This window comes from Mustela putorius, unplaced genomic scaffold (assembly GCF_011764305.1).
Source record: "Mustela putorius furo isolate JIRA1106 unplaced genomic scaffold, ASM1176430v1.1 tig00003962_pilon_pilon_pilon, whole genome shotgun sequence".
Classification (NCBI taxonomy): Eukaryota; Metazoa; Chordata; class Mammalia; order Carnivora; family Mustelidae; genus Mustela; species Mustela putorius.
Window position 1 is genome coordinate 12,329,722 of NW_025422106.1, and position 19,252 is coordinate 12,348,973.

A 19,252-nucleotide genomic window follows, 5' to 3' on the forward strand; every position below is an offset into this window, starting at 1 on the left:
TTTGTTTGTTTGTTTTTTAGGAGCTTCTGGGAGAGCCTGGATGGCTTAGTTAGTTTAACTTCTGACTCTTGATTTTGGCTCTGGTCATGATCTCAGGGTTGTGAGATCATGCCCCTGTGATGGGTATGGAGCCTGCTTAAGGTTTTCTCTTGCCCTCTCCCTTCTGCCCCTCCCCCCTTGAGTGAATGAATATATATAAAAATAAATTAAAAAATAAATAAATAAAAGACCTTCTGAGTAGACTGTGTTTCTTGCCTATAGCCAAGACTAAAAATAGTGTGTGCTACCATAATGGCCATATCCCTTTATAAGCTGTGAGTGTGTGTCCAGATTGGTTTGTTTATTGCCAAGATTGTAATGGAGAATACATTTTTCTGTAAAAGTACTCTGTGGTTTAATCAGTGAGCTGCCTATCCTAAATAATTGTAGTCTTCTTTTCCCCTTCCCCCTAGATTGTAGTCTTAAGTGTCAGAATTTTGGTTCTAGTAATACCCCGAATTACAATTGTTCTTTTCTAGTAAAGAGTAATATGCAGGGGCGCTTAGGTGGCTCAGTCTGTTAAGTGTCAGTCTTTGGGTCAGGTCCTGATCCAGCCCCACCTCTGGCTCCTCAGCGGGGAGTTTGCTTCTTCCTCTGACCCTCCCCTCTCCTGCTCTCTCTCTTTCAAATAAAATCTTAACAAAAAAAAAAAAGAGTCCATATAGTAAATAAGGTTGGCTGGGTGGTAGTTAGGGGATGGGTGAAATAGGTGAAGGGAATTAAGAAAAACAGACTTCAATTATAAAATAAATAAGTCGTGGAGATGAAAGCATAGTATAGAGAATGCAGTCAGTAGTGTTGTACTAATGTTTTATAGTAACTGCACTTACTATGGTGAGTGTTGAGTAATGTATAGAATTGTTAAATCACTATGTTGTACAACTGAACCTAATGTAGCATTGTATGTCAGCCATCCTTTAATGATAATCTTTAAGTGAATAAGTCTAGCTGGGTTTCTAAACTAAAAATACTCTAAAAACTAGTAAAGAGTATTGAGGTGAGAGTCAAGAGATCAGGGTTCTAACCTGACTCCACTGCAACCTAATTATCTGACTATTGACCTAGTTTTTCTGGACTTCATTTTTCATGTGTAAAATCAGGGAGTTAGATTAGATTAAGGTGATCCAATCTTACAGTCTTACAAGGGTAGAAAAAGGAACTGGTTTTCCTCCTTGGAACTTTTAAGTAGATGAAACCACTCTGGTGTTAGCTCTTTTTTTTTTTTTAATTACCTTTTTATTGGAATACAATTTCAAAGTTACAGAAATGTTGAAAGTACAGTAAAGAATTTCCTTTATACCTTTTACCTAGTTTCATCAGTTTTTAACTTTTTTCTGTATTTGCTTTACTATTCTTTTTCTCTTTCTCTGTCTCTCTCTATATATATATGTATGCATTTTATGTATTTTTAAGAGTCACTTAGGAATGTTACACTCCCTTACCACAAAATATTGATAACATATATTTACTAAGAATAAGGGCAGTCTCTTACTTAACCATAGTATATTTATCAAAATTAGGAAATTTAGTATTGACACAATACTATTATCTAGTCCAGAGTCCATATTCAAATTGTCCTTTGTCCCTAGAATATACAGAAGTAGCTTTAGAATTCCTAAGATACACCACTGACAGCTTACAGTTTTTATTTATTTATGTTTAATTATTTTTTAAAGATTTCATTTATTTATTTGAGAGAGAGAGACACACACACACACACACACACACACACAGAGCGACTGAGAGCACCAGTGAAGGTGGGGGGAGGCAGAGGGAGAGGGAGAAAGAGACTCCCTGCTGAGTAGGAAGCCTGACTCTGCGTTCAATCCCAGGACCCTGAGATCATGACCTGAGCCAAAGGCAGAGGCTTTAACCCACTAAACCACCAAGGCATCCCTCAAATAAATAAATCTTAAAGAAAGCAATTGCCAACCGTTTCCCCCAAATGGCTATACCATTTTAAAATTCCATCAGCAATGTTTGCACCACATGTCTTCCTCAACATTTGGTGTTGCCTGTCATGTTATTTTACACATTCTATTATGTATTGGTGATCCCTCCTTACGGTTTCATTTGCATTTTCCTGCTGACTAATATTTTTGTGCATTCATGTGATTATTGGCCATTTATCTGTCTTCTTTGTGAATTGTCTGTTAAAATCTTTTATTCAGGTTTTAAATTTATTAAAAAATTATGGAATCTCAGAGATTTCAGTTTTTTCTGAATACAGGTTATTTGGTAGATAATGAGTTGCATGTAGTTGTTCCCACTCTGGGCTTTTCTGTTTACTTTCTGAACAGTGGCTTTTGATGACGAGGGCTTTTGAATTTTGGTAAGTTTAATATATCAGTTACTATTGTTGTGTTACTTTCTGAATGCTAAAAGATCTTTGCCTGCCCCAGAATCATGAAAATATACTTCCCTCTCATATTTCTATTGATATTTTCCTACAAGCTTTACATTATTGAGCTTTTAATATAATACAGTGATCCATCTGAATTTAAGCTTTGTATATGGTATGAGGTAGAGGTCTAGGTTACTTTTTTTCTCTGTGATCATCCACTTATTCCAGCACATTTATGGAAAAGATTTTTCCCTCCACTGAATTGCATTGATACCTTTTTAGAAAATCTAGGGACTATATATGTGTGACTGTTTTTTCTGGACTTTATTTCATTGATCTGTTTTTCCTTATGTCGGTGCCACTTAGTGTTGATTACACAGCTTTATGGTAAATTTTGAAATCAGATATTGTAAGTCTTTCAACATTGTGTTCCTTTTTTGATACTCTTGTGGTTATTCCATATTCCGTGCATTTTTATATAAATTTTAGAATCAGCATATCAGTTTTTTCAGGAAAAAGCCTGCTAGAATTTTGATAAGGATTGTGTTAAAGCCTTTATTCTTATTGCTGTTGCTTAACATGTCCTTGCTGTAGGGCTGATAATATACATCTTTAATCACAGTTTACTCAATGAATATTTTATTGCATCGTGTAGAATACAGGAAAGCTTACAACAATTTAGTTCCATTCACTCCATCATGTGTGCTACTGTTGTCATATAAATTACATTTACATATGTTATGAGCTTCAAATATAGTATTCAAATATAGTATTATAGTATTTCCTTTAAACCTTCTTATGTCTTTGAAAGAAGTTGAGAAGAAATGAAAAATTAAGTCCATTCCAGTACTGGAAGTAGAAGGTCAGGTATTGGTTTAAGCAATTTTTTTTCTTTTGAAGAGTTTATTTATTTATTTATTTTTAGGGAGGGATAGTGCATGATGTGCCTGCCTACGAGAGCAGAGGGGAGGGGCAGAGGGACAGGTAGGGAGAGAGAATCTCAAGCAATCTGTGCTCTGAGCATGAAGGCTGAAGCCATTGTGGGGCTTAATCCCTCCTCCCTGAGATCATGACCTGAGCTGAAACCCAGAGTTGGTTGCTCAACCAGCCAAGCCACCCAGGCACCCCTGGTTTTAAAATTTTTGTTTAGAATCTTCTCTCTGTGGATGGATAGTTGACTCAACTTTATAGCTTTTTAGGTTGTTCAGGTCTTAGGGTTTTTTTTTTTGTGTTTTATTTATTTGTTTGTTTGTTTGTTTGTTTATTTATGAGAGAGAGAGAGAGAGAAAGAGAACATGAGAGGGGAGAGGTCAGAGGTAGAAGCAGACTTCCTGCCAAGCAGAGAGCCGGATGTAGGACTTGATCATGGGACTCCAGGATCATGGCCTGAGCCAAAGGCAGTTGCTCAACCAACTGAGCCACACAGGTGCCCTTGTTTGTTTAAGATTTTATCAGAGACAGTACGAGCAGTGGGGAGGAGGAGAGAGAGAGGGAAAAGCAGACTCCCTGGTGAGCAGGGAGCCTGATACAGGGCTCTACCCAGGGCCAAAGGCAGACACTTAATCAACTGAGCCACCCAGGTGCCCTGGTTTTAGGTTTTAATTATGTGGTGGTGGTGTTTTTTAAGATTTTATTTATTTATTTGTCAGAGGGAGCACAAGGAGGGAGAGAGGAAGGTAGAGAGAGAAGCAGGCTTCCTGCTGAGCAAGGAGTCCTACTCAGACTTGAGCCCAGGACTCTGGGATTATGACCTGAGCCAAAGGCAACCCTTAACTGACTGAGCCACTCAGGCATTCCTGTTCTTTGTGTTTCTTTTAATCAAGTTCTAGAGTTGCTTTTGATATCTTGAAGGCCTTTTTTGGGTCCTAACTTTAGGAAATATTATTTGAAAGTTACCTATATTTGAAGGCACTCAAGGAAAAGGGAGACTTCCCTTTGTTAGCTTAATACTTGGCTTTAGAGATCTGTGGACTCTTTAGAATATTCAAATAATATAGCCAATAAGATTATGTATTTTTTCTGTGCTTTGATTTGGTGAGTTGGTTTATTTTTTTCTTAAGATTTTATTTATTTGAGAGTGAGAGGTAGAAGCAAATTCTCGGCTGAGCAGAGAGCAGGGCTCTTTCCCAGGACCCAGAAATCATGAACTGAGCTGAAAGCAGATGTTTAACCTATCCTGAGCCACCCAAGATTAAGTCTTGCCTTTGTGAAGCACTTGATGTGAATCATGTTAATGGATATGAAACATGAATTACCCCCAAAGCACCAAGGTAGCTCAGAGATTCAGTGTTTCTAGATTCCACAGAATAAAAATGCAACTGTGACATAGCAATGGCCTTTTCTATTGTTATGAAAGAGATAGGATTGAGTTTTTTTTTTTTCCTTTAGATACTGACCTAGGCTTCTTTTTTTAAAAATAGGTAGTACCTAGGTCCCTGGGTGGCTCCATTGGTTAAGCATCTGCATTTGGCTCAGGTTATGATCCCAGGGTCCTGGGATTAAGCCCCACATTGGGCTCCCTTCTGGGTGGGGAGGCTATTTCTCCCTCTCCCTCTGCCCCTCTCCCTGCTCATGTGCTTTCCCGCTCACTCTCAAATAAATAAAATCTTTAGGGGCGCCTGGGTGGCTCAGTGGGTTAAAGCCTCTGCCTTCGGCTCAGGTCATGATCCCAGGGACCTGAGATTGAGCCCCGCTTCAGGCTCTCTGCTCCGAGGGGAGCCTGCTTCCTCCTCTCTCTGCCTGCCTCTCTGCTTACTTATGATCTCTCTCTGTCAAATAAATAAATAAAATCTTTTAAAAATAAATAAATAAATAAATAAAATCTTTTAAAAAAATAGGTAATACATGAGGTGTTATTGTCAAATATATTGCATTTCTATGTTAATAGGCCCAACAACACAATTTTATAGATAGTGTTTCATGCAATTTCTTTTTAAATCACAGAAGGGGACATAATAGAAGAGATAATTATACTTTCTTATTTACCAACATATTTACTTTTACCAGTATTCTTTTTCAGTGTCATTCAGATTGCTTTCTGGTGTCACTTCCTTTCAGCCTGAATAACTTCCTTTATTATTTCCTGTAAGTCAGGTATGCCAGCAATGAATTCTTTTAGGTTTTGTTATCTGGGAATGTCTTTATTTTTCCTTCATTTTGAAAGATCATTTTGTTGGATATAGGATTCTTAGATAACAGTTTAGCACTAAATAAATATATTATCCCAGTCGTTTAGCATCCGTCATGTCTAATGAGAAGTCATTTGTTAATTTTATTGGCATTCTCTTGTACATAATAAGTCGTTTTCCTTTTGCTGCTTTTCAGTATTCTGGCTATTGTGAATCTGTGGGTCTTTTTGCTTTTATCTTTTTGGAGTTCATTAAGCTTCCTCTAATCAAAACTTAGATTAATGTTTTTCATCAAATTTTGGAATTTTTCTTCAACAATAATTTCCTTAAAATTTCCTCTTCTTTCCTTCTGGCAGTCCCATTACACAAGGTTCATGTGCTTACTGGTGTCCCACATTTCTCTGACACTCACTGCTCATTTTTGATCATTCTTTTTTTTCCCCCCCTCTGTTCTTTGGATTGCATAATCTCTTTTGATCTATATTTTGCTGATTCTTTCTTCTTCCAGCCCAAATCTACTACTGAGCCCCACTTAGTGTAAGTTTTCGTATTTTTTATTGCACATTTCAGTTCCAGCAGTCAGCTACTGGTTGATTGCAGGTCGTACTTAATACCTTCAAGCTAGTGATGTTTTCACCCTTTACTGTTCAATCTGTGTTGTGTGGTTTAGAGACTGTTTTCATAGTTTAGAGTTTATGAGTTTGTCCTGTATTCAGCCATAGACCAGAGGCTCAGGTGTTCTCTTTCCTTTTGTACCTCCTCAGAAGGTACAACCTTGGAGGTCTATATAGTCTCTTAGAACATCGGGACAACTATGGGTTTAGTTGGTTTCTCTGATCTTTCTGTTAAGTTTTTGGTCGGCTTTACTTTCTTGCTGGCCTGCCTCTGTTGGTAACAGATTAAGTTGTTAGTCTCCACTGATTGATAGCTGATGGCCCTGTTGTTTTTGACAGTGCTCTAGGGGCATAAATTACTCTGTAGTTTGATCCAGATAAAGTTGGGCACCTTGGCAGGGGCAGAGTATTGCTGGTTTCTAGTGCCTCTGTGCTTTCCTGGGGAAAAACCTCTGTGCTATGGAGCAGGAGCTGGGAGTTGATTGGGAGTGGGCTCTTCAATGGCTGCCCCACCCAGATCCTCCTGTCAGAGCAGAAGCTTAAAGTGGGAGGAGGTGGGAACTGGTGCTTGGGTCACCACCACTGCCCAGTATACATTTTCCTTAGCATAAAGCTTGGTGAGACGGCATCTGTAGATATTCACCAGCTGCCAAAAACAAAAACAAAAACAAAAACCTGATATAGGAAACCACTCAGCTGCTGAACTCACTAGAACAGCTTTTCTGCAATACAGAGCTGTAAGGGAATGGAAAGCTGTAATTCACGATCTTTAGCTGTTCCCCCATTTATTAGCTGTTCGGCCTTGATCTTCCTTACAGAGTAGGAGCTGGAGGTGAGGGAAAGGCTGCCACTTTCAGGCTGCTGAGCCCTCTGGAATTGTCCTCCACACACAAAGCTATGGGGTGTTGAGCGTAGTTCCTACTCGAACGTGATCCTTCTTCTGTTCTTACGGAAGTCCATAGATTCAGTCAATCTCCAGAGACTTTGAATGATTGTTTTTGGTAATTTTGACTGGCTTAGCAGATGTCTGTCTGGGAGAGAGGTTTCACCCAACTCCTTGCATCACCATTTCTGATATATGTACATAGTTAACAATTCAAACACTGCACAAAGAATTAAGTGAAGTATTCCTCTCCTAAGTCTTCCTCTCCTAAAGATGTCCTTAGGTCCGATTTGTAGAGGCAACAATTGCTACCATATATCTCAGTTCATAACTTAGAGAGAGATTATGGCCTATATATAAATACATAATTAATTTTTAAACTTGGATCATGAAGAACTTCAGCTGCTGTAAAATGCAGCTTCAGCTTTTGAGCATTTGACTTGCTAAGATCTTGTTACACCCAAAATGTGGATTAGCTTTCCAGATGCTTCTGTATGCATTTGTAGTCTTTATAGGTTAAACAGTCCTTTCTGGCTTGGGTTCTTTAGATCACCTAATTTAGTTTATCATATACTTACTGGTAAAACTGGGTAGTATTCTCACATCTAACATTAAGTTAAGATTATAAACATCAAGATGATCATTCTGTCAACATTTTTAGTGATCTGCCTTTTGCTGTAGTAAACTGTGTACAGGGTCCGCTAGTACAGATATTATTTTAGAAGTCAGACAATAGGGCACCTGGGTGGCTCAGTCATTAAGCATCTGCCTTCCGCTCAGGTCATGATCCTGGGTTCCTGGGATTGAGCCCTGCATCGGGCTCTCTGCTAAGTGGGGAGCCTGCTTACCCCCCTCTCTCTGCCTGCCTCTCTGCCTACTTGTGATCTCTGTCTGTCAAATAAATAAATAAAATCTTTAAAAAAATATAGAAGTCAGACAATAGAGTGAGAGCTGTTAAATATTTTTTAGGTGGTGAAAAACATTGCCTTGAAATGGAACAAATTTAAACATTGGGTTGGTTCTGAAGTCTTTAATTATGTTAATTGTGACATTTTTAGAACTAAAGGACATTTTATATGTATGTGACACTTGTGGCTTTATTCCTCTGTTTCAGCTCTGAGGATTGTTATTATTACTGAAATCCCCTGTGAAATAGTTTTGTTTTCTGTTCGATTGCTATATAGAAAAGTATTGAATTATCTTCTCAAATGGAGAAGTTCAGCTGATACAACTTGTTTTGCTGCTTCACCTTGTCACTTACAGTTCTTGCTTTAGAAGATCAACCTATTTGCAACACATAAAACTGATAATAGCATTTCATCCGGGGAAAGATAATAAATTAAAGATAGTGACAAGTCTACTGGAAAGCAATTAAAGGTGAATAGTCAGACTGTTGTTTAGAGGATAAAATTGCTGAGATTGTAGGAACTGTGTGATATGGGTTTTGATTTTCCCATACATATCCTGAATTTACTATGGGACTTCAGCCTGTTAATTTTAATTCATTAGGGTTTTTTGTGGGGGGGAATTCAGGGAAAAAGAAACAAAAATATGTTATCTATTCTCTTGACTTTGAGAATAATGGAGGAAGAAAGACAGAGAGACGGTAGCAACGTGGAATGGACAGCCAGGGAAGCAATATGCTGTCTGCATTTTTAAAAATGTGAGCGGGTAGCCACTTTAAACAACAGGGATCCAATACTAACGAGCAGAATTGATTTTCAGAAAATATGAGCTGAGCTTAAAATTGTAATCTATGCTAAAAGTTGTTGCCATTATACTGACATTTTAATAAGAGATGGTTAGATGCTTGTAGGTGTCCTAGCCAAATCGAATGGTTGGCTAGAGGCAGAGAAAGGAAGAACTGAGCCAAGGTAGGAAGCTTCTTTGAGGCTTTATAGCCCCGGGGTCCAAGGCAGCTGGTGTTCTACATTGCTATAGCACGAAACACAATTCAGGGATCCCGGAGCTCCTACCTGATAGGCTTGTCTCCTGGTGTTGGGGGCCAGGACAGGGTGCTGCTCAAGTCTTGTGTGATTTGACTTTTGGCATAATACCTTTTGGGCAGTGGTGATTCAGTGCTTGAAATTAAATGTCTTGGCTTAAAAATCAGTTTCCCTGGGTGGTTCAGGAGATGAGAATTGTATTCTCACCTTGGCAGGGCTGTTTGTATTACAGGCAGGGCCTGTAATTAATCATATTCTCTCTCCTTTTGTCTCTAGGTAACAACTGCTTCCTTCACTTGTTACCTAGGTAACAAAGGTGGAAGCTACTTAAAGCCTGAGATGAAAGACTTTTTATCTTCATGGGTGTTTTTTTTTATCAGATTGCTTTCCTCCTAATACCAGGAACTGCTGCTTTGCAGATTCACATCGTAGTCTATATATGCTGCTCTCTAGTATCAGGCATCATAGTGCCTATGCTAAATCGAGTTGTGATTCCTATACTGAAGGAATAGGAATTGTGGTATGATGTGATAGAATGAAGAAGCACTAGGAAATTTTGGGGAAAAAAAAAAAGTGGGACTTTCAAAGAAATTTAGCTTGGGTAAAGTACTATTTGGAGAACTTGGTTGATCAGAGAGTATATCAATCCTGAGTAGGACTGGGTCAAAGTCAATAACAGATGAATCTCAAAAACATCAGATACATGAAGTACATTTATACAAAATTTAGAAACTTTTCTGTGGGGTTAGAAGTCAGGATATGGTTACCCTTGTGGAGGGGAACAGATAGTTATTGGGTATTTTGGTAGGTTGTTTTTGTTAACATTGAGGTGTACAGTTACAACCTGGTAGTTTTCTACATACATGTTTTACTTCAATAAAAACTTTAAAAAAGGAAAGAAGAACTTATAGTAGTTCAGTTCTGCTTATATGGTAGTCCTGTCTAATTGCCCTTAATTAGGAACTGAATAAATAGGGACTGGTTAAATTGTGTTATGTTCTTTTACCCCTAGGGATACAATATAGCTATTTTGAGAATGAATAATTCTACATGTACTGACATGAAGCCCGTTATTAAGTAAAGGAAGTTTCAAAACATATAACCCATTTTTATAAAAAATAAGCCATCATATACGTACACTGGTATATACATAGAAAATATCTTGAAGGCATCAGGGGAATACAAATCAAAACCACAATGAGATACCACCTCATACCAGTCAGAATGGCTAAAATTAACAAGTCAGGAAATAACAGATGTCGGCGAGGATGCAGAGAAAGGGGAACCCTCCTACACTGTTGGTGGGAATGCAAGCTGGTGCAGCCACTCTGGGAAACAGTATGGAGGTTCCTCAAAAAGTTGAAAATAGAGCTCCCCTACTACCCAGCAATTGCACTACTGGGTATTTATCCCAAAGATACAAATGTAGTGATCCAAAGGGGCAACTGCACCCCTATGTTTATAGCAGCAATGTCCACAATAGCCAAACTATGGAAGAACCTAGATGTCCTTTGACAGATGAATGGATAAAGAGGATATGATACGCGTGTGCATACACACACACAGTATGGAATATTACACAGCCTCAGAAAAATGAAATCTTGCCATTTGCAACCCTGTGGATGGAACTAGAGGGAATTGTGCTAAGCAAAATAAGTCAATCAGAGAAAGACAGTTATCATATGATCTCACTGATATGTGGAATTTAAGAATAAGGAAGAGGATCATAGGGAAAGAGAGGGAAACAATGAAAGAAGATGAAACCAGAGAGGGAGATAAACCATAGGAGACTCTTAATCTCAGGAAACAGGTTGCTGGAGGGGAGGGGATGGGGGAACGGGGTGACTGGGTGATGGACATTGGGGAGAGTGCTGTGTATTGTATAAGACTGGTGAATCATAGGCTGTACCCCTGAAACAAATAATACATTATATGTTAATGATTTAAAAAATTTTAAATTTAAAAAACAAAAACAAAATATCTGAAGGACACACATTTAATAATTAACAATGGTTAGCCTTGAGGATTGGTTTGTGGGTAATGTGACCAAGTGGGGAATGTTAAACTTTTATATAATGTTTTTATTTTTTTAAAGATTTTTATTTATTTATTTGATAGACCGAGAGAGATCACAAGTAGGCAGAGAGGCAGGCAGAGAGAGAGGGGGAAGCAGGCTCCCTGCTGAGCAGAGAGCCAGATGTGGGGCTCGAGCCCAGGACCCTGAGATCATGACCTGAGCTGAAGGCAGAGGCTTAAACCACTGAGCCACCCAGGCGCCCCTATATAATGTTTTTATTGTGAAGATGGGTTATTCTTATGATCAAAACAAACTTAAAAAATAAATTCTAAATACTATTTTAAAGGCCAATGTATTGGGAGAATTATTGTTACTATTCTTATTAAATCTCCAACATGGTTAAAAGAAATAAAGGAGTTGTGGGAGTAATTAGAGCCTCCCATCCCCCCAGAAGATTTACTATAGTTCCACCTTATTCCACTATAGATGATGAGGCAGATTTCTAATGACCTTGAGTAAACAAAACGAATATAGGCATTTGATGTAAAGTACAACTAAATTGCCTCTCTGATTGTCATTTTAGTTGATCCAGAGTATCAGAAGGAAGCAGAACAAAGACATCGAGAATTGGCAGCTAAAGCTGGAGGATTTAATGACTTTGCAACTTTAGCTGTCATCTTTGAACAGTGCAAATCAAGGTACGTGGAATAGTTCTGTGTACTAGAAAGTTGTCCGTTTGAATTATCGCTCCAGTATATATTTACTTTGTGACTTTAAACAATAAAATTCAGTGGAGGAACTACTGACCTCAAGGTATTTTTGTGAACATTAGTGAGATTTATCTATGCCAGATGGCTGTTACTAAGTGGGCATTTATTATTTAGTATTAGTTCTCTTCTTTCTTCTCTCCCTAAACCTTTCCTGAAGATAACCTTATCAAATTTTAGTTCTGTAGAAGTAGCTTCGATGAAAAAATGACTTGATATATTTGTTAAAAAGAAGAAATTCATTTGTAAATTATTTTTTAATACCCTCAGGGGCACCTACCTTAGTTTTTTCAAATTCCTTGAAGTGCTTTCTCTGTAATTGGACAGGTCTCATAAAAGAACTGACTGTTGTTTATTTGTTTCTAGTTTTGTAATAGAAAATGAGAGAATTAGACTGTCTTTTTTTTTTCTAAGGATTTTATTTATTTACTTGAGAGAGAGAGAGAGTGAGAGAGAAAGCATGAGAGGGGAGAGGGTCAGAGGGAGAAGCAGACTCCTTGCTGAGCAGGGAGCCCAATGTGGGAATCCATCCCAGGACTCCAGGATCATGACCGAAGGCAGTCACCCAACCAACTGAGCCATCCGGGCACCCTGTCTTTCTTTTTTTAAGTAAACTCTGTGCCCCAACATGGGGCTTAATCCCATAACCCTGAGATCAGTAGTAACATGCTTTACTGAGTGAGGCAGCCAGGTGCTCCTGTTAGACTGTCTTTCACTTATGGAAGTTATTTCAGGAAACCAAATTTTTGTTTTGCAGTGGAGCTCCAGCTTCATGGTGCCAAAAACACTGGATTCACTGGAGATGCTTATTTTCTGCATTTCGTGTTGAAGCTCAACTTCGAGAACTAATCAGGAAGCTTAAACAGGTAATTACTACAATGATACTTTTCTTGAGTAGCATTTTGGCAAGATTCTCTGAGTACGGTCTTCCAAACTATGGAAACTATTAGGTGTTCTGATCTGTGGTTTGTAGGAATAGGCCCCATTCCTAAATGTGTGTGAGTACCAAGCTCTGTTACCTCTTGTATCCTTTCGGGAGGTTTTTTTCCTGGTCTTTGGTAATTTCCTCACATTCATATGCTAACCAGTGCTCAGCTAAACACTTGTGGAGGCTCTTCTGCAAATCTTTGGAGTTCTGTCTCTGTCAAATTCTCTTCTTTCCTGAACTCTTGGCATCACAGTTCTTTCTCTTTATGTTTTGTAAATTCTTAAAATTTTTTAAAGATTTTTTTTTATTTATTTGACAGAGAGAGAGATCACAAGCAGGGGCAGCGGCAGAGGGAGAGGGAGAAGCAGACTCCCCACTGAGCAGGGTCGAGAATGTAGGGCTTGATCCCAGGATCCGGAGATCATGACCTGAGCAGAAGACAGACGCATAGCCAGCTGAGCCACCCAGGTGCCCCAGCTCTGTCTCTTTAGCTCAGGGAGTTCTCCAGGTTCCACTTGGGTTTTTCCTTCCTTGAGCCTTCATCCAGAATCTCTTTCAAAGTTGACTGTCAGCTGGGGCAGTTGGACTTACTTCATTTCTGAGAGATCACTGTCCTTTATTGCTTGATAATTCAGTGTTTTGAAAATCATTACTTCATGTATTTTGTACATTTTTGGTTGTTTCAAGGAGAAGAGTAAGTCTGATTTCTTTCTCTTCTTTAAGATTTATTATTTATTTATTTATTGGAGAAGAGCGAGAGGGAACACATGTGCAGTCGAGGGGAGGAGCAAAGGGAGAGGGACAAGCAGCCTCTGAGCTGAGTGTGGAGCCTGTCATGCAGCTCGATTCTACGACCCTTGATATCATGACCTGAGCTGAAATCATGAGTCAGATGCTTAAATGACTGAGTCACCCAGGCGCCCCAAATCTGATCCCTCTTACTTCATATTGTCCAGAAACAGAAATCTCTAGAAATGTGTAGTTTTCAAAATAAAAGATTATTTCACATTATTCTGTGATATTACCACTGTATATATATTATTTCTATAGCAAAGTGATTTCCCAAGAGAGACCTTTGAAGGCCCGAAACATGAAGTACTACGAAGATGTCTTTGTGCAGGCTATTTCAAAAATGTAGCTCGAAGGTAAGCAATATGAGCTTGAGAAATGGATAAGAAATACTACTGTATTTGATTGACTACAATGTTGAACTATTTAATATTAAAGATTGATGATTTATTTAAGTTCTGTGATGATGATGAAAGCAATTGCAATGACTCCATAATTGTCACTTGTGGAGGGGGAGCTGCAGTGGCTCAGAGTGGGATATTGGAGCTCAAGTTCAGTAAGAGGGCGTTTGTAGGACAGCTGTCTAATGTGGGATATCAGCACCTTAGTTGAGTGACAAGAGCTTTCTTGCAGAGGGGTGACTCTGTGTGGAATATGAAAGACAAACGTGTTGAGCATGGCATCTCTGAGCAAGAATAGCTTGGTGTGGAGTGTCAACAAGCAGGATGGGGGAGGCACTCATATGGGAGGTGTTTGGTGTTGAGTTTAGAGTCTGAGTGCAGTGAGGGGGAGGGCATCTTCTTAGGGAAAGGGATAACAATGGTGATGATGAGAGACTCATTATATACAAAGGAATTGATCACATAATTAAATAAATTTAGGAATGGTAAAGGGAGTATTAGAAATACTGAAAGGGAAAAAATGAGAATGAGCCTTGTGGTGTTGGATTGGAATTTCAGGTCTCATTGTGAACTTATGGTTTTCAGTATAGTTAGATGTATGGATAGACAGATTTGGGAATAAAAATAGATGTTACTGTGTATATTTATAATATGTATTTGTATGTGTGTAAATATTTATATACAAATATACCCTAGCTCTGAGATGGACTAGGAGCAATAACACCATAATAGCAATGAATATACTTAGTTCCCGGATCTTGACTTTAAACAACCATCTGCTGCATAAAGGACTTAGAGCTGTTTGGAGAAATAGGGATGGGAAAGTACAAGATGAGCCCAGAACATCATATTTTGCCAGCAAACAAGAAGTGATCGATGAGGTTTTAGGCCATGTTGGAAGTACACTGGAGCTAGCTTGAATAGGCCCCAGCTGATCCAATATAGGATATTCTAAGCATCAAAATAAATAATGATAGTAATGGATTATGTAGCCCATTAAATAAAATGTGAAACCATGGGTCTATAGTCATATAAATTAATAAATGAGTAAATTAAAAGTTTAATGACAAATAGAATTAGTTGAGCACCTCTCCACAAAAGTCTTATTAATTACAAAGGGAAAGGGGAAAAGTAACTTTTCATAGAGAAGCCTGGCAGATGCTACCCAAATGAAGCCATCAAAGTGAACACCATCAGTAATGAAACAAATTGAAATCATGTTCTTCCTGATAGGATATAATGAAAAATACAGCTTCACTTCTGTGATGTTCTTGCCAAAGATGCATAACCTAAATCTAATCATCCTGAAACAAACAAACTCAAATTGAGGGCCACACTACAAAATTACTATTCAAAAAGTTGTGAAGATCATGAAGGTAGAAGACTGGGGGAGTATGCCAGATGAAGGAGACTAAGGGGACATGAAAAATAAAATTAATACCTGATTGTGAATTGAATTCTTTTGCTATAAAGGATATTATTAGGACATTTGGATAAAACTTTATTGGGGTCTGAGGATTAGATGTTAGTCATGTATCAGCGTTAATTCCCTGGTTGTATTATGTATTATGGTCATGTAGTAGAATATCCTTGATTATAGAAAATATACATTGAGATATTTGTGGATGATGGGGCATAAGGTTGGAAACTAACTCAGATGGTTCAAGTAAATTTTTTGTACTGTATAGTATATAAACAATTATAATGCAGTCTGATCTGAGTTATAATGGAAATATTTATAAAGTATTATAGGAAATCCTGTGGTGATGATTGAACTACTGCTAATATTTTGACAAGTTTTTGGAATAACATTTATATAAGGAAGTATAAAAAACAATAGGAATTTTTAAAAAAAGATTTTATTTATTTATTTGAGAGAGAGAAAGAGCATGGGGGTGGGGTGTGGGAAGAGGTAAGGGGAGAGAGAGAAGCAGGCTCCTTGATGAGCAGGGAGCCCAACATGGGGCTCAATCCCAGGACCCTGGGATCATGACATGAGCTGAAGGCAGATGCTTAACCTACTGAGCCACCCAGGCGCCCCAGAAGAGGATAGGAATTTGAAGTTAAGAACGTGAATTAGAGAAATGTTAGATGCAATGTTCTAATTATCAGATTTTAGAAGAATGAAAATTATCCCTTTAAAAAGAATTGTAGCATACTATAAAGAACACTGTATTTAAGTCAGAAGACCTATGTTTGGGTCTTGCTTCCACCATACATTAACTCTGTGATCTTTAGAAGGCTAGTTGGTTTATTTGAATCTCAGTTTTGACTTCTTAATAAAAGTGACTTGCTCACAGAACTCACAGGTTGTTTTGAGGCTTTATTATAAAATCATTTTGGAAACTTTAAAGCACAAATATAATATTACTGTTAATATTTCTATATTAACCAGAAATATTTGTACTTAACTAAAATGAATGTTTAGGTTGTATGTAATGAGAAGTTGTATCATTATTTAAGAGGAGTTGGTAGAAAAGTTATAGTGACACTTGAAAAAGTTTAAACTTATGCTTATAACATTCTGTGGTGGAACATATTATAATTGTTTATTGTTAGATTTGGTGCTCTACTTATTTCATTGTTTTCTGTTCTTGTCTTTATCCTTTGGGGTTTTTTGTTACTGTTGTTTAGATCCGTTGGGAGAACATTTTGCACCATGGATGGGCGTGGAAGCCCAGTTCACATTCATCCTTCCTCAGCAGTAAGTGCCTTATTATTATTAAAGTGTCCTATTTTTAATAAAGGAAATAAATTTGTAAAGATGTAGGACTAAGTCATGCATTAATGTCTTCTACTTTTCACTTTGAGGTTACATTTAGCATATATCTTTATTACATAAAGCTGTAAAGGTACTGGTTGGCCCATGCCCTCTGTTTGATTGAAGAATATAGGAATTAATTCAGAAGAGTTTGAGCCGTTAGTATGTGGCTGGTCAGATGTGGAATGAGACAAGTTACTGAGTTATCATCCTTAAATGAATTCTTTTGTATAGCTTCATGAACAAGAAACCAAACTCGAATGGATCATTTTTCATGAGGTATTAGTTACCACGAAAGTCTACGCAAGAATTGTGTGTCCAATCCGTTATGAATGGGTGAGAGACTTGTTACCCAAGTTGCATGAATTTAATGCACATGATTTGAGCAGTGTGGCCCGACGTGAAGTGAGAGAAGATGCAAGAAGGAGATGGACAAATAAGGAAAACGTAAAGCATCTAAAGGGTGAGTCAGCCACTTCTTCTAGTGATATAAGTCCAAGGAGCATAAATGTCCAAATTCTCATATAATTATAGAAATACTATTAGAGAACATAGACTCTGGCTCTGTCTCTTTAGAAAGCAGAGTTGTCATGAGTCTCAGACTTTGTTACTTTGACTTCCTTCTTTCCTTCCAGTTAATCATGTTTTCCTTAACCCCTCTGTCCAACAACATTATTAACAACAGTATCTGTTGAGCTTTTACCATGTGCTAACAACTGGCATTACCCCATTGAGTTTTCACAATAACCCTATGAGGTAAGTACATATCCCAACTTTATAGATGAGGAAATACTTAGCAGTTACAGTAATTTGCTGAAAATCCTGTAGCTGATAATTCGTGAGTCTGGATTTTGAATCCAAGGAAACTGACTTGATGGCCTATACTTTTTTTTTTTTCCTTAAGATTATTTATTTATTTGAGAGAGAGAACACAAGCAGTGGGAGTGGCAGAGGCAGAGGGAGAAGCAGGCTCCCTGCTCAGCAGGGAGCCCAATGCAGGACTCAGTCCCAGGACCCCAGGATCATGACCTGAGCCATAGGCAGATGCTCACCGACTGAGCCATCCAGGCACCTCTTGGTGGCTTATACTCTTAATCATAATACCATACTGCTTCTCAGTACTCCTTTGCTGTTTTTATTTTGTTTATAAAATTTAGTGAACTGTGGGTGCCTGGGTGGCTCAGTCGTTAAGCATCTGCCTTTGGCTTAGGTCATGATCCCAGGCTTCTGGGATCAAGCCCGGCATTGAGCTCCCTGCTCAGTGGGAAGCCTTCTCACTCTTCCACTCCCCCTGTTTGTGGTCCCTCTCTCACTGCCTCTCTTACTTTGTCAAATAAGTAAATAAAATCTTTTAAAAAATTAATTTTTGTGAACTATTATTTCAGAACATCTTTTTTTTTCCTAGGGGATTTTCTGTGAAATGTTAGGTCCCAGTTGGGAGGTATAAACAGTTATACTGAACTAGGACAGAAAGCTTAATTTTCAGCTCACAAATATAAAAAGCTTTTCAGTAAAGCTTTCTGGTCCTGATTTTAATTTTAATTAGAATTCTGGGCCTAATTTTAATAAAATCTTATTTATTTATTTATTTTATTTGGGTGGGGCACACGGTGGGAAGAGAGGAAGGGGCATAAGGAGAGAGAGAATCTCAAGCAGACTCCATGCTAATCTAGGGCTTGATCTCTCAACCCTGTGATCATGACCTGAGCCAAAATCAAGAGTCGGGCACTTAACCCACTGAGGTTCCCAGGTGTCCCTACGATTTTATAATAAAGGTCAACTTAGGGTAGAAAGACCAATGCCTTTTAAAAAATAGATCTGTTGAAATCAGTGGTTGTCAGGAACTGGGAGTGAGAGGAGAGGTTGACTACAAAGAGACAGGAGGGAATTTGGGGGGTTGAGGGTTCTGTCTCTTGATTTTGGTCACAAACTGAGTATAATGTACTTGTGAAAATTTGTAGAACTGTACACTAAAAAGGGTATATTTTATTGTTGATAAATTATACATAATTTTTTAAATGAAAAAAAGAAAATATGTAAACTATGTAGCCACATACCAAAACATTAAGATATATAAAAGATAGGAAAATGTAAATATAGATACCTCCTGACACATTTTCATCAGTATTACCATTCCTCCTACAATATATATTGTCATGAAGACCTAACAATATACAATTGGCCAGAAAAAATGAGGGTCATGTCCTCTGCATTTAGTAACATTTATTCATGCCCTCAGCTAGAATTAGGTCTAATTCCAAGGACCCATGTTAATTCTCATTACTAATGCAAAAACTTGAGTCTAAGGCAGTGAGGCTCAGTTGGTTAAAGCATGGAACTCTTGATTTTGGCTCAGGTGATGATCTCAGGGTTGTAAGATCAAGCCCCAAGGTTGTAAGATCAAGGCCCGCATTGACTCCACAATGAGCTTGGAGCCTGCTTGGGATTCTCTCTTCCTCTTCTGAAGCTGATTGGGAGAAAATTGTATTATCCTTTTTTAACATCATGAGAAATAGAGTGGTAAGAAATTTTTCCCAAGATCTGGAAGGGTCTTCAGAAATGTAATGTTTTGTTGCAGTGTATAACTGTACTACATGTTTGAATTAGGATCGGTTATTCTAACATTCAGGCCTTC

The 19,252-nt window shown here is 38.1% G+C and overlaps 1 protein-coding gene across 2 annotated transcripts in view; it reads left to right on the top strand.

Moving 5' to 3' along the window:
* DHX40 (DEAH-box helicase 40) overlaps positions 1-19,252 on the top strand; it is a 44,577-nt gene that overhangs the window by 23,813 nt on the left and 1,512 nt on the right. For both annotated transcript variants that reach the window (XM_004747266.3, XM_013053643.2), the window contains 5 exons: positions 11,555-11,669; positions 12,496-12,604; positions 13,717-13,811; positions 16,491-16,560; positions 16,852-17,080. In XM_004747266.3, the coding sequence (XP_004747323.1) occupies positions 11,555-11,669; positions 12,496-12,604; positions 13,717-13,811; positions 16,491-16,560; positions 16,852-17,080 (618 nt within the window). The remainder of the gene's footprint in view (positions 1-11,554; positions 11,670-12,495; positions 12,605-13,716; positions 13,812-16,490; positions 16,561-16,851; positions 17,081-19,252) is intronic.